The following is a 14,679-nucleotide window of genomic DNA, read 5'->3' on the forward strand; positions in this document are numbered from 1 at the left end:
TGACTGGTTTAATTAGTGCTATGGAATATGGATCCATTTGACCCAATTCACAATTCATGTCATTGGTTGGATCGAGTCCGGTAACCCGATTCAAGTTTAACTACTGAGATGAGTTCAAGTTAAATTGGTGCAACTCTATAAGAGTTACATCTTTTTTAAGCTATAGATATCTAAGAGATCTGACAGTTAAAAAAACATCATTAAATGTTAATACTTTCCACCTTATTACCTAATTAATACTAGCATTTTTTTTCTCTTTCCTTATTTATTGTGTACCCTTCATTTTCAATAACCTGCCAAACATACTAATCTACTAATTAAGGAGCACCTCACCATAGCCAAATCTCCCCTTTTCATAGAAGCAATATTGCAATTAAATATTATGTTAATTGAATAATTCCTATATCACCTAAACATAGGTCATATATCTCCAGCACCTCCAAGTTTTTTTTTTTTTTTATATATATAACAAGCACCTCCCAGTTAAAGCTCCTTGAGAGCTAGTCAAAATGCCGTTACAAGATATTGAAAATCATTCCTTGTTTGGTTATGTAATAGTTATTCCTATAGTTTAACTATTCAATAGTTTGGTTATGTTTTTATTACAAAGAATTGTCATTCCTTATGAATAGTTATTTTTTAAAATGAGGAATAACTATTCATCTCTTAAAAGGTTGTAATAGCTATTCCATATGCACATAACAATTATAAAATAAATAAAAAATCATAAAAAATAACTAATCTCTCTTTCAAATTAAAAAAATATTATTTTTTTAGAAAATATAATTATATGAGTAAGATATTTCCCAAAATATACTTAAGTTTGATTTAAAATATTTTCATTCCATTGTCTTTGCGGTTCTATTATTGTGTTGTCACCAAACAAGTGAATAATAATAATTATTACATTACAACATATTGTATTCCTTGTAATATTTATTCATATTCTTATGTAATTACCGTTACAATCTATCAAACGTGCCCTTACTTTGATTCTGGGATGACTTCTAACTCTTGGTTTAGACGCCTTATAGGCATACTTGCATTAGTTCTTGTAGGGGCTGTAGAGGCAAAGGGATTAGGACACATGGTTAACTTATCTCCTTCTCCCTCCAACATTTGAACCACAATTTTCATAGAAGGACGATCCATTGGGTGCCACTGGATGCACCAGAGTCCCACAATTGCAAGTTTCTTTGCAATTTTAGCATCTCCATTATCCACAACATAGAATCGTAGATCTTCCTTTTCCTCCAAAAAATTGTAGATCCATTCTGGAAAATATATTTGGTTAGTGTTCTCCATGGTTACATCAACATTTTTCCTACCTCCAACCATTTCAAGCAACAATATTCCAAAACTGTAAACATCTGACTTGTAAGACACGCTCCCAAAGTTCCTAGAGAACACTTCGGGTGCAATGTAACCCATGGTCCCCCTAGCTGTGGTCATGGACACTGCACTCTGATCCTTTGCACACAACTTGGCTAAACCAAAATCAGAAATTTTTGGATTGAAATTTTGGTCTAGCAAAATATTATGAGGTTTAATATCAAAATGAAGGATTCGTTGATCACATCCTTGGTGAAGATATTCAATTCCTTTTGCTATGCCGAGAGCAATGCCTTCTAGCTTTTTCCAACCAAGGAAACGGTTAGAATCTACTAAGGAAATGAACTTCTCTAATGAATCATTTGGTAAAAACTCATAAACTAGAGCCCTTCTAAATCCATCAGCGCAGAAGCCAACTAAGCGAACCACATTAACATGGTGAATCATACCCATTGTTCCCACTTCATTTATGAATTCTTCCCCATTGCCCTTGGAACTGTTCAAGATCTTCACGGCAACATGGATTTCGTTTGAAAGCTTTCCTTTGAACACTGTTCCATAGGCTCCTTGTCCTAATTTCTCTATAAATTGATTTGTAATCCTTTTAACATCGTTATATGAGTACCTTGCGGGCTTGAGAGCTCTGTAATCCTCCAAAAACTTTTCAATCCTTGCTTGATTTTCTTTTTCTGTTTTGTCATAACGATAGACATAGTAGAGTAAATAGACCACTAGTGCCAGAAGAAATGACCCCAAGGTGGAAACTGCATGTTAAACGTATTCATGAGTCAAGACAACAAATAAATTTATTGCGAATTTTCAAATGGCCAACGAAAAACTTACCAGTAATTACTATTGGTATTGTTGTTGATCTACCTGTAAAATATTTTAATATGATCAGCTTTTTATTACACCTATAAAAAAAAGATTAAAAAAAAAAAAAAGATAATTGTTTGAATTTTTTTCCCTATAAGCAAAAAAATGATAAGGTTCTCCCATAGTATAGCAACATGATACTCCATTTTCTCACATGAATGATGGATTTCATTATAAATTTAATAAGTAAGATAAGCTATTTATTTTTTAGATAATTTCAACCTATGGTGTCTAGTCCTGATGATAGTTTTTTATCATCAGACCAAAATATCGATCAGTTTTTGGTATAGGCGGGAATTAAACTCCAGATCTCTTATTCAACTATCGGATACTTTACTAATTGAGCTAACTAGAACCCACTAAGATAAGTTGTTATGTAAGATGAGATGGTACCAAGTCAGTGTACTCCTAAAATATTGAATAATTACTCTTATTGGTGAGGTAATAGTGTGTTCAGACTTTTGAGTTCATGTTTAGGCATTTAAATGTAATGTGCTAAGAAATGAGTTTTACTCAATTAATCAATTACCACACTTATGCTAATCTTTTAGCTAATTAAGTTTTATGTTGATACCGCAAGGTTTGGTTACAAGTTCCAACTGATGGGCTGGGCTTATTCAAATTCTTTCGAGACACGAGTAATTTAGTAAAGTACCACGCTGTTATACTCCTAAAACTTTAAATTCTCTTATTAGCAGGGTAACATTGCATTCAGACTTTTTGTTCATATTTCGGCTATTAAGGGGTCTAATGTGCTAAGCAGTGGGTTTTCCTCAATTAATAAATTACCACACTTGCAATAATCTTTTTAGCTAAATTTTGAGCTGATACCGTGAGGTTTGGTATCAACTGATGAGTTACTAGCCTATTTAAGTTCTTTTGAGACTCGAGTAATTGTTCAATATTATGAAAGTATAGTTTATATTTTATAATCTCTTTTATCATATTATAGTAAGTTTTACTAATAAAATTTACCATTCAAGTAAATAAGAGAATGGTGCACCAGATTGCTTTACAAATAATTTTCCTTGTGAGACAAGCAGACTTCTAGAATAATGTTCCTTTGGTTGGAAATAACTCCTCATGACTGGTTACAATAAATAAATTACCGTCGCAGAGCATTTATAAAATGAGCTTGATAAAATAAATAAATGTTGGCTTGAAACGTGAAGAACTTGTGTGATTATAGAAGTGGAAATTGGGCAGAGATAATACAATACCTTTGTCGGGGTTGAAGCACTCAGTTTTCTTCTCAGTGCTATTATTCTTGAATCTACATTTCTTGCCTTTCCCTTCACAGAGTCCGCACTCAGCCGGTTCAGACCACGTCAATTCAAGAAAAGAAAATTTTATATCATCAGTAAATTGAACTGATGAAACGCTATACATCTTTGTACATGATACTATGGGACACGAGTCGACGGAAGCGAACGAAGGAAAAGCATAAACTGGATGGCTATTGCTACTAAGACAATTTACCCGATAATAAGTTTCCTCATATATGTCTGGCGTACAATTGAAAAGGGCATAGTCATAGTCATCTTGAGAATTTTTGACTTTGAAAGTAGGGGAAGATAAATTGAGTCCCAGAATTTTCCAAGGAAAGCAATTACCTGGGTCAGCTACCAGAATTAACCGAGATTTGTAATCAATGCTTTGGACAAATGCTTTTACTGAAGTATTCAGGTCGAGCACCGTATCATTATTATGAGAGCAGTAGAGATCAAAGCCAGGATAGCCACAGTGGTGGTCTGGCTGCCTGTCTTTGAGTCGGAAAGGAAATCGGATGGCTGGACCATCTGCTCTACACCGTGATTCGGGACACCTATTGTAGCCTTCTCCAAGGTCTACGATGAAAACCACAAACAACAGTAAGGATGGGATAACTATTCTAAGGGAAATATCCATATCTGTGTTGTCTGGAAAAGCTTTACCAACTTAGATGGTAGTATGTATATGGATTATTATTGAATCCTCACCTATTCCTATGCAACAAGTAATATATATTTGGGTGGGTGACTTGGGTCAACCGTTGCTTCGGGTGGACTTCATAATAAGACCATTTCTTTTTTCTTTTTCTTGGATTCATTGAATCAACAAGGGGTGTTATCCTCTTAAAAAAAAAATTGTCAAATAAATTCTTGAATATATACATGTGAGTGAAGTCTTACACTCTTATATTAAACAAATATTGAGAATAGTAAGTGGTTAATATGATATAATTAAATTTTTTTTTTAAAAGGTAATATAATTAGACTTAAACTAATAAACTTAATCTTTTGAGTTGAATAATGTCTCTATTTGTTATACTATGACTTTTGAGTGTAGTTATGATATGTCTTGTGTTAGAATCTCTCTCCATTTCCCTTGTGTGTGTGTGTTTGTTTCTCCAAAAAAAAACATTTATATTTAATTTACCTAAAATAACATGATTTGTAAACTTTTATGTGTATACAGCTATTGTTATATTTTAATATGTAAAATTTAATTTATTTAATGAAGATATTGATTTAAAATGTTTAAATAATGTGAATTCCAATTAGAACATATAACAGGTCAATAATATATGCATTTTTCTTTTGGAAGAATATATGTATATTATTTTTTTTATTTAGAAATTATTGATCAATTTAACTTAGTCTCCCTTGAAAAAAATTCTAGCTTCGCCACCAAATTCAAGCGAATAATCAACATTCAACAGCCTGCATCCCTGCATCAAGCTAGTAGACATGCAAGAGAATAAAAACAAAATAATGTTCAAAGAGCCAAAGCTATTTTGTGGAATTAACCAACCTACCATTCATTGTTTCACCTAACGTAGATTTTTCCAAGTTGTTATGACACCGGCTCTTCCATCCTAATAATATATTCAATCTTTAACGCCCTTTGTGTTTCCATTTTCGTCTTGCATGTTTCAAGAATTAATTGATTAAAGCTATTGGTTACTCAGTTGAAGGATTGATTGAAATTCGAGCAACCTGCTGCAAAATAAAAATAAATAAAAGAAAATTTGGTTTGAGTAACGTCAAATTATTGATGAAGGTGACGTAAGTGCTGACGGCAAATATTTTGGTTGTAATATTAATGTTATTCATTAACTACTAGCCAAGCAAAACGTGGCAACTCAATAAATTCTCCCACCTACTGCCTTGACCGCTTCTCTTTCTTTACTCTTTTTTTTTTTTTTCTGCTGAAGCAGTGAAGCCATAATTCATTAACCATTAGCCAAGCAAAACGTGGCAACCTACCCACCTACTACCTTGACCACTTCTCTTTCTTTACTTTCTCCTTTTTTTTCTTTTTCTTTTTTTCCGCTGAAGCAGTGAAGCCATAATTCATTATTCAATCTTTCTCTTTCTTTATCTTTCCGTAGAAAATTCTACAATTTACTTTTTCAATACACACAAAGAAGTTTTTGTTATATTTGTCTATGCTAGTTTGTACTAGCAGAAAAACTCCTCTCTACGATCAATGGCAAGAGGATTAACGTTGAGTGCAGGACTCACGGCCTTTATTGCTCTTGTTCTAGTCCATGAAACTTATTGTACTGCTACTGCAAATGTTACTGATCAATGTACCCCTTCTTTCTGTGGCAATATCAACATAAGCTATCCGTTTCGATTGATGACTGATCCTAAAAACTGCAGTGACTCAAGGTATGAACTGCGGTGTGAGAAGAATCATACGGCCGTGCTATCCATATTTGGAGGAAAATACTACGTAAAGGAAATCGATTACAGTGCGTACACATTCCGGATTGTGGACTCGGGAATACAGAATGAAAATTACTTCTCCTCCCCAAAGTATTCTCTATATCGATTAGGGCAATATTATTTTGCACAGAACGATCTGTCGCGTTGGCTGCCTGATAACAGCCGCCTAAATTGGATTATGATTTTCATGAGCTGTGAAAAACCAGTGAATACTCCACTCTATTTGAATACTTCTACTTGCATTTACAATGGAGAGTATTCTTCCAACTCTTCAATTTCTCATTCCAAGAGGTATAAATATGTTACAATTGGAGAAGTAATATCGATGACAGTGAAGGATGTGAAGGACTCGTGCAAAGTAGAGCAGACGGTTATGACATCGTGGCCGCCACAAAATGATAATCCAAATATTTCCTGTACAGAAGTCCACAATCAATTGGCATATGGTTTTCGGCTTTCATGGTACCCATTGATTTGTGAAAGAATTTGCGGAAGACAGCGCTCTTGCACAATCGATGAATTGAATCGTGTTCAATGTGACAGCAAGAGTACAGGTGGGTAAAAAAAGCGAGGAAGGGCATAACACTACTTTCCATTCTCTAATTAAATATGTTGACCATGATATTTATATTCATCTCCTCTTACATATTTCTTTCTTTTCTACCCGAGTTTTGTTGCAGTTCTGATCCTGTCACTAACAATTCATGTATTAGTTCAATATATTGAACTTCTTGGTGATGTTATTGAAATTTACTAGATTTAATTGTAAGGCAAATGCTCATGTTATTCTTTTCTTTGTCAAAAATGCAGGATTGGGCCTATTGGTTGAAGGAATAGATCGTCTCTTGATGGGTGAGGCTTCTATCTCAAAAAGGTTATTTGAAGGATAATATAGAATCGAGTATGAAATAGAATTGCCTGAGTAATTGTACCTGATGATGACACACCATGTATTTGGGCAATAATTGGATGATATCACAATCTTTTAAGCTTGAGAAAATGAAAGTAAAAATTATCGAATTTTTTAAAGATACCCCATCAATGTAAAAGACATGCTAGAAAATATTTATTGGAGTTTCAGCATAACACTACTTTCCATTCTCTAATTAAATATGTTGACCATGATATTTATATTCATCTCCTCTTACATATTTCTTTCTTTTCTACCCGAGTTTTGTTGCATTTCTGATCCTGTCACTAACAATTCATGTATTAGTTCATTATATTGAACTTCTTGGTGATGTTATTGAAATTTACTAGATTTAATTGTAAGGCAAATGCTCATGTTATTCTTTTCTTTGTCAAAAATGCAGGATTGGGCCTATTGGTTGAAGGAATAAATCGTCTCTTGATGGGTGAGGTTTCTATCTCAAAAAGGTTATTTGAAGGATAATATAGAATCGAGTATGAAATAGAATTGCCTGAGTAATTGTACCTGATGATGACACACCATGTATTTGGGCAATAATTGGATGATACCACAATCTTTTAAGCTTGAGAAAATGAAAGTAAAAATTATCGAATTTTTTAAAGATACCCCATCAATGTAAAAGACATGCTAGAAAATATTTATTGGAGTTTCAGCATAATGACTAAATTAATTTTAAGGTTCCAAATGCTGATGTTATTCTTTTCTTTGTCAAAAATGCAGGATGGTTATATTCTGTTTTCAAAGGTGAGGTTTTTTCTCAATATAGTCGTTTACAAGATGCTAAGTAATATAGAATGGAAAATTAAATAGAAATGCATGAGTAAATTGTGCCTGATCTGATAATGAGACAAGTAAAGGAATAACTATGTACGCGGAAAATTGGTTGATGGAATTTCCTAAGAAGATAGCTTTTTGGTGCATTATCCATCCATTCCAACGTAATAGACATGCTAAGAAATATTTGTTGTATTTTTTGTATAATGACAAAATTAATTGTAAAGCTCCATACGCCGATGCTATAATTATTCTCTTCTTTGTGAAATGCAGGGCAGACACTTGACCATGGATTTTATTATCCCTACAAAGGTGAGTTTTCTTTCTCAAAAAGGTTGTTTGAAGGATAATGATAATACATAATGAAAAATGACATACAATTGTATTGAGTAATTGTGCCTGATGTGAAGATGACACTAGCAGAGTAATAACCATGTACTCGGGCAATCGATTGATATTTTAGGCTTAAGAAAATGAAAAGTACTAATTATCGAATTTGTTAAGAAATTAGGGTTGTTTGGTAGTTAGAGTATTCACATTGTTTCGTGTATAATAGGATAATAGGTAAATTTTACACATCTAACTCCAAAATTCACCTGTATTTGTCCATGTAAACTTGTGCAAATTTAAATTATTATTACAGTAACCTTGTAAAGAAATAATATTTTAATGAAATGTAATGTAAAATAGGTAATTTGATGTGGGTGTTTTTAAAAAGTAATTGTGTAAAATAGAAAATATGGGTTCTTATGCTAAAATAGACAGAATTTTTTGCATGAATTGATACAAATACTCTTAGTTTTTAAAACAATTTTCTTGATTTAAAAACAAAATTAGGACTATTTTTAAAAATTAAAAATTAAAAAAAAACTAGTAGGTACTACTAAAAATTCTTATTTGGCAAGCTGTTTTTAGAACCCCAACCTAAAAATTTTATTCTAAAAACCTCTCTCTCTCTCTCTCTCTCTCTCTCTCTCTCTCTCTCTCTCTCTCTCTCTCTCTCTCTCTCTCTCTCTCTCTCTCTCTCTCTCGTTTGCGGTGGCGGTGGCTGTTTAGTTTTGGCGCCATGATTTTGTTGGCTATGAAACAAGCCTCTGATAAGTGGAGGAAGGTTTGGAGAGAACACCTTCAAACTATATCAATATATTTTTATTGGATGTGAATTTTGAAAATCTAGCTATTGGATTGCATATTCTTATTATACCCTCCATGCTTACAAAATTTTAAAAAGATTAAAAACTAATAGCTATATCATCAATCAAATTTTTAAATTTCAAGTTTTTGTGATATAAAATTATGCATAAAAATAAGTTTATTTGTCGAATAATAACTAACACTCAATTTGAACTAAATTTGACGTGTAAGTTAAGAACATAAAGAATATATAATACAATGATTAGATTTTAAAAAATTCATATTCAATAAAAAGCAATATGGTTGATACAGTACCGATACCGGTATCGAAACACCAATGTTTCGTACCGATTTAAATACCGGTCATACTGGATGATTTCAGGCAATACCGGCCGGTATATTAAAAAAAAAAATTAGTTTTGTAATTTTTGAATTTTTGTAAGGACGAAATGGTAACTTACTTGCATTAACTTATTAGTATTATTTGTTTTCTTAGTATGCAATGAACAATTAAGTTTTCTATTTTTTATATTATGTTTTTTCTTTTTTTTTAATTGATGTTAAAGTCTAAAATCATAAATAATTTGTTCTGAATTGAGATAATATTTTATGGTAAACTTTTATATTTTAAAAATATATATATATATATATATATATGTACACACACATACACACACACACATATATATATATATATATATATATATATTTATTAATATAAAAAATAACAGTACACCGGTATTGACCGGTACCAAAATATATCGTTCCACTAGTTTAATCGATACAACCTCTGATACAAGATTGACTCCCTTAATAAAAAGATATATGAAAAGTTTAAAAGATTAGTCACTAAGGCGTGGGACTCGTGAATATTGAGTATAGGATTAGAACTACACAGTTTGGACTGGTCTAGGTTTGATGGGCACGTCTTAGATAGTTGTGGGTCTGCTTTGTGGGTTGACATTGTTTGGTCTTGGGTCCATGGTTGCAGCTGTAGTTTGTGGGCACGAGTTAGAGGTTGTGATGCTTTAGTTGGGAAAAAACGAAAAAACTCAGATTAGAAATACCTCGCCAGACAAGTTTTCAAGGTAAATAAATAATAATAATAATAATAATTTCTAAGAACTACTTCTCAAAACAAGTTTTTTTTTTTGGGGGGGGTTTTGAAAACACAAAACAACTACGATACAATAGAAAACCATTCTCTTGATTACCTTTTTTTTTTATTATTATTATTATTTTATATCAGAGGGTTAGTATTCAAAGAACAATGCATGTCTTGAACATTTATTCTACTGTAACCTAATTCAAATGTCGTTGGCTTGACTCAGTGGACAAATTCTTCGCCCCTAGCTGTAGGTTAACTAAAGCACATTGAAGGCGTTTAATTGTTTTAAATTAGGAAAAAAAAAGAAAATAACATAGAGAAACAAAGTGAAAGTAAGAAAGAGGGGGAATTAATGTAGTTCATCTTGATGGCATACGTCCACAACAGAAAGTTCTTGATGACTACAACTTTACTAGTAAACTCGTGTTACGCAAACCTATTAACAAGTATTTCTAGTAGGCTAAACCCTACTAATCATACATTAGACCAAGGCTACAACACATACAACTCAGGTAGAATTATGATTCTTTGCTTGCACACTAAGTAGGATTGGGTCTAGATATCTTTAGTATCTCCCTTAGTACGATAGTCACTCTATAAGTATAAATGTTTGTGACGTGTGGGGGGCAAGAGTCGGGGTTCAAATCTTCAGGATTCACACACATATATACTTAGATTAGGCTAGAGTAGAAATTCTCTCTTGTATAAAAAAAATGTTGAATCTTTTTGGTATTATTTAATAATTTCAACAATAGGAAGGGAAGATTTGAACCCCGGTTTTCCTAGTAATTGAGAGAAAGTTATACCATTGAGTTCTAATGCTCTTGGCTATTCAAGTAGAATAATTTCTTTACTTGCACTCAAGGTAAAATTAGAATTAGGCCTTGAGTATGATTGGATTTTGACATATATATAAAGCCAACCAGTTTCTACGGTTGTTTATAATTCTTGTTAAGCATGGGTCAATGAGAGTATTTTATTTTTTATTTTTAGATAAGCCTTAATCCTTAGAGATTTCAAGTTATTCCGGTCACTCATTTCACTGATTAGTAGTTCATCTTTTGTTAGCAAAAAGTAATTACAACTTTTTTTGGTTGCAGATTGGTTTAACTTATTAATGTACTTCGGTAAGAACCTGAATCTCTCCTTTGATCTTCTTCACTTTTTTAGCAGATCATTCCTTAAGATTGTGCTTGAAAACAGTTTACCATGCAAACAATTAAGACATAAATATTGGTGACATTTAATGGGAAAGAACAAATTTTCTGGTTAATTACTTTACTAGAATTAGGAAGGCACTTAGTTGTAAGTTTAATTATTTTCAACTAAAAATTGAAAAAGCTGACTAGTGCAACAACAAATTTGTTTTCTCATAGTTATTTCGGTGATGTGCCCTTTACAGTATTCACACATGCAGCAAAAATGTCCTTGGGAGCTCCATGTGTGGTTGCTTTTTTGATATATAAGTGGCGTAGGAGGCATTTGTCAATGTATGACGCTGTTGAAGAATTTCTACAAAGTCAAAATAACCTCATGCCAATTAGGTACTCTTACTCACAAATTAAGAAGATGACCAAAGGTTTCGAGGACAAATTGGGTGAAGGTGGCTATGGCTCTGTATTTAAAGGAAAACTCCAAAGTGGCCATCTTGTAGCTATAAAGATGTTGGGTGAGTCCAAAGCCAATGGTCAAGACTTTATCAGTGAAGTTGCAACAATTGGAAGGATTCACCATTCTAATGTAGTGCAACTCATTGGCTTTTGTGCAGAGGGACCAAGGCGTGCCCTTATATATGAATTCATGCCTAATAGTTCTCTTGACAAATACATTTTTATTCAAGAAGGAAGAATTTTGTTAAGTATTGAGAAAACATATGAGATTTCCCTTGGAGTGGCTCGTGGAATTGAATATCTACATAGAGGATGCGACATGCAAATTCTACATTTTGATATTAAGCCTCATAACATTCTTCTTGATGAAAAATTTACCCCAAAAGTTTCTGATTTCGGTCTTGCAAAACTTTATCCTACAGATAAGAGCATAGTGTCTTTGACTGCTGCAAGAGGAACACTAGGATATATTGCTCCAGAATTGTTCTATAAGAACATTGGAGGTGTCTCATATAAAGCTGATGTTTATAGTTTTGGCATGTTATTGCTGGAAATGGCAAGCAAAAGAAAGAACTTTAATGAATTTGCAGACCATTCAAGCCAAAGTTACCTCCCAACTTGGGCCTATGATCAAGTTAGCAAAGGAAATGAGATACTAATGGAAGATGTTGTGGAGGAGGAGAAGAAAATAGTTAAAAAGATGATCATGGTTGCATTATGGTGTATACAAATGAAGCCTAGTGATCGTCCTTCAATGAACAAAGTAGTAGAAATGCTAGAAGGAGAAGTTGAATGCTTACAGATGCCTTCCAAGCCTTTCCTATCATCACTAGGAGATGTAGGAGACAACTTAAATCCAACTTGCTCATCAATTCAATCAGGAGAATCAAGTCAATCAGCTCAAGTTTAATTGCAAACCAGGTCATATATCAAGTCGATTGATTTACATGGCAAAGTATTACGTATTTTAGGTGTTGGCTTATTCCATCATAAATTTGGTTGTAATCTCTACTAAATTTTACTTATAATGACAAGGTTTCAATATAATTGTTTTCAGTTTCATTTGTAATCATTTTGTGTAATCATGGATGAAGTCGAATGAAAACTAAAAATATTCTAGGTTTATTATCAATGAGTTATCGTAATATGTGTTTATATATATATATATATATATATATATATATATATATATATATTACGTCTATAACATTTTTATAATATTTTTACAATAAATCATAGGTAATTAGTTATTATTAGTTCAAATTTGAACCTAATACTAAGAATATTCCTTCTTTATAACGAGAAGATGCGAAGATGGGTTTTTCATTTTTATTTTCTGGTTTGGTTCAGTTGATGACAGCTACTGAGCTTCCTTGGGAGTTGACTAGTTGAAATATGATAGAACTTAAACTGCACGCTTTCATAGGAAGTTGCCACGTTTTGCTCACACTTGAGAGTTTCCAGGTTTGATAGGATTTTTTTGAATTAGTAATTTGATAGGATTTGTTGACTTGGTGTTATAAGGATTTATTTAAAAGATAATAAATATTTTAATGTATTTATTGATTCTTTTTTAAGTTTTTATAATGTTTTTTCAAAACTTTCGATTGAAGATTAATTACTGTTCGCGATGGGTAGACCAATAGTACAATAAATCCCTTGCTTGTAGAATTTTTTAAAGTGCTAATACTTAAACTTATATTAAAAAGCACTTAGTCAAACCTGAGACAATCACTTAGAGACTGAGTTCCTAACCACTCGGTCAACATCACTAAGTTGTGTTTATTGATTATTTATATTGGTAACTTTTTTTTGATGACCTTATATTAGTAAAATTAATATAATTGTGTAAAATTAATATTATTGAAACTGTATTAAGACTAAACTTGATAAAATAGTATCTTATTATAAGCTTGTAATTCCTTATTTTATAAATTTATTATATTTTTATTTATAATTAATAATTATTTATTTATGAGATGTCACGGTTCTACCCTTAGTCCAACTTGGATTGAACCAAAAAGCCAAAAACCAATATTTTTTTCGGTTTTAAATTAGGTCCAATTTTTAAAAACATAGTGTGAACCCATTTAAACACAAAATATGCAAATATAGAATATAAAAATAGAAAATGATGTAAAAACTATTTGAATTGAAAAGGCCAACCCTCGAAACTCAAGGTAAACAGTCAAAATCAACTCCTGGGCAGCGGTCAATAGTCCTAACTGGTTTAATTTGACCCAATTCATGTTATTGGTTGGATTGAGTCCGGTAACCCGATTCAATGCTGAGTACTGACGTGCCCCGAAGTTGCTAACTTCGCAAATATGCTAGTTGCTAATGAGTTTAAATCTTCTGTCTCACTTTTTATACTCTACTCTATACTCTACTAATAAAAACTTGCCACGTGTTCACCTAATTAATTAAATACTATCATTACTGACTTATTAATGCTACCGTTATTAATTAATAATAGTATTTAATTAATTAGGTGAACACGCGGCAAGTTTTTATTGGTGGGGTATAGAGTGGAGCAGGAAAAGTGGGACAGAAGATATGAACTCGTTGCTAACGTTACTTGCACACTAATGTGGCACTAACGCTGATGTGGCATTGTGTGAAGTTGACACATGGCTTGAGCGGCTTCTTCCAACAACAATATTTCAAACTCTTCTTTACATAATTTAACACATTTTACCTTAAGCATCTGTTAGACAAAAAAAAAAAAAAGTAAACACTGTTTGAAATTTTTTTATAACACCAATTTATATTTGGAAAGCACCAGGGTAGACCTAGTTCGAACGGGAAGCTTTATTTGTGTTAAGCACTGAAATAGTCTTAAAATAAAAAATTTAGCCAAAAAATATTCTTAAAAAAAAATCTTAATTTATACCTTTCCATATAAGGGCACAAGTTTGACTATAACACTCTTAAAAACTATCTAAAATAGGGAAATAAAGCCTTATTCTACAAAATTCTGAAATTTTATAAAAATTAATAAACAACAAAAAACTAAATGCACATTCTTGACTTCCTTAATAGGAATTAAGAGATATATTTTATACGCATCATCTTGCTTATACTCAATATAAGACAACTAGAAGTAACTTAATTGACTGTAAGATTAAAAATTTCAATCCCTAAGTACAACACGATTGTAACCTATATTATCATTGGGGACTCCTAGCTTAAAAATACTTA

At 32.2% G+C, this 14,679-nt stretch overlaps 2 protein-coding genes across 2 annotated transcripts; one reads left to right on the forward strand and one right to left on the reverse strand.

Moving 5' to 3' along the window:
• Window positions 1-807: 807 nt before the first annotated feature.
• Window positions 808-4,196, reverse strand: LOC142610260 (rust resistance kinase Lr10-like). Its single transcript, XM_075782028.1, has 3 exons — window positions 3,429-4,196; window positions 2,176-2,208; window positions 808-2,096 (listed from the first exon to the last, which is right to left on the reverse strand). The coding sequence occupies exons 1-3, from the start codon at window positions 4,114-4,116 to the stop codon at window positions 985-987; spliced, it is 1,833 nt and encodes a 610-aa protein (XP_075638143.1). The 5' UTR covers window positions 4,117-4,196; the 3' UTR covers window positions 808-984.
• Window positions 4,197-5,608: 1,412 nt separating this feature from the next.
• LOC142609309 (LEAF RUST 10 DISEASE-RESISTANCE LOCUS RECEPTOR-LIKE PROTEIN KINASE-like 2.5) lies at window positions 5,609-12,534 on the forward strand. The gene is made up of 5 exons (XM_075780884.1): window positions 5,609-6,475; window positions 6,732-6,795; window positions 7,182-7,281; window positions 7,573-7,636; window positions 11,271-12,534. The coding sequence occupies exons 1-5, from the start codon at window positions 5,680-5,682 to the stop codon at window positions 12,386-12,388; spliced, it is 2,142 nt and encodes a 713-aa protein (XP_075636999.1). The 5' UTR covers window positions 5,609-5,679; the 3' UTR covers window positions 12,389-12,534.
• Window positions 12,535-14,679: the final 2,145 nt, after the last annotated feature.

The sequence above is a fragment of the Castanea sativa genome, chromosome 9, assembly GCF_040712315.1.
Source record: "Castanea sativa cultivar Marrone di Chiusa Pesio chromosome 9, ASM4071231v1".
In the NCBI taxonomy this organism is placed as follows: domain Eukaryota; kingdom Viridiplantae; phylum Streptophyta; class Magnoliopsida; order Fagales; family Fagaceae; genus Castanea; species Castanea sativa.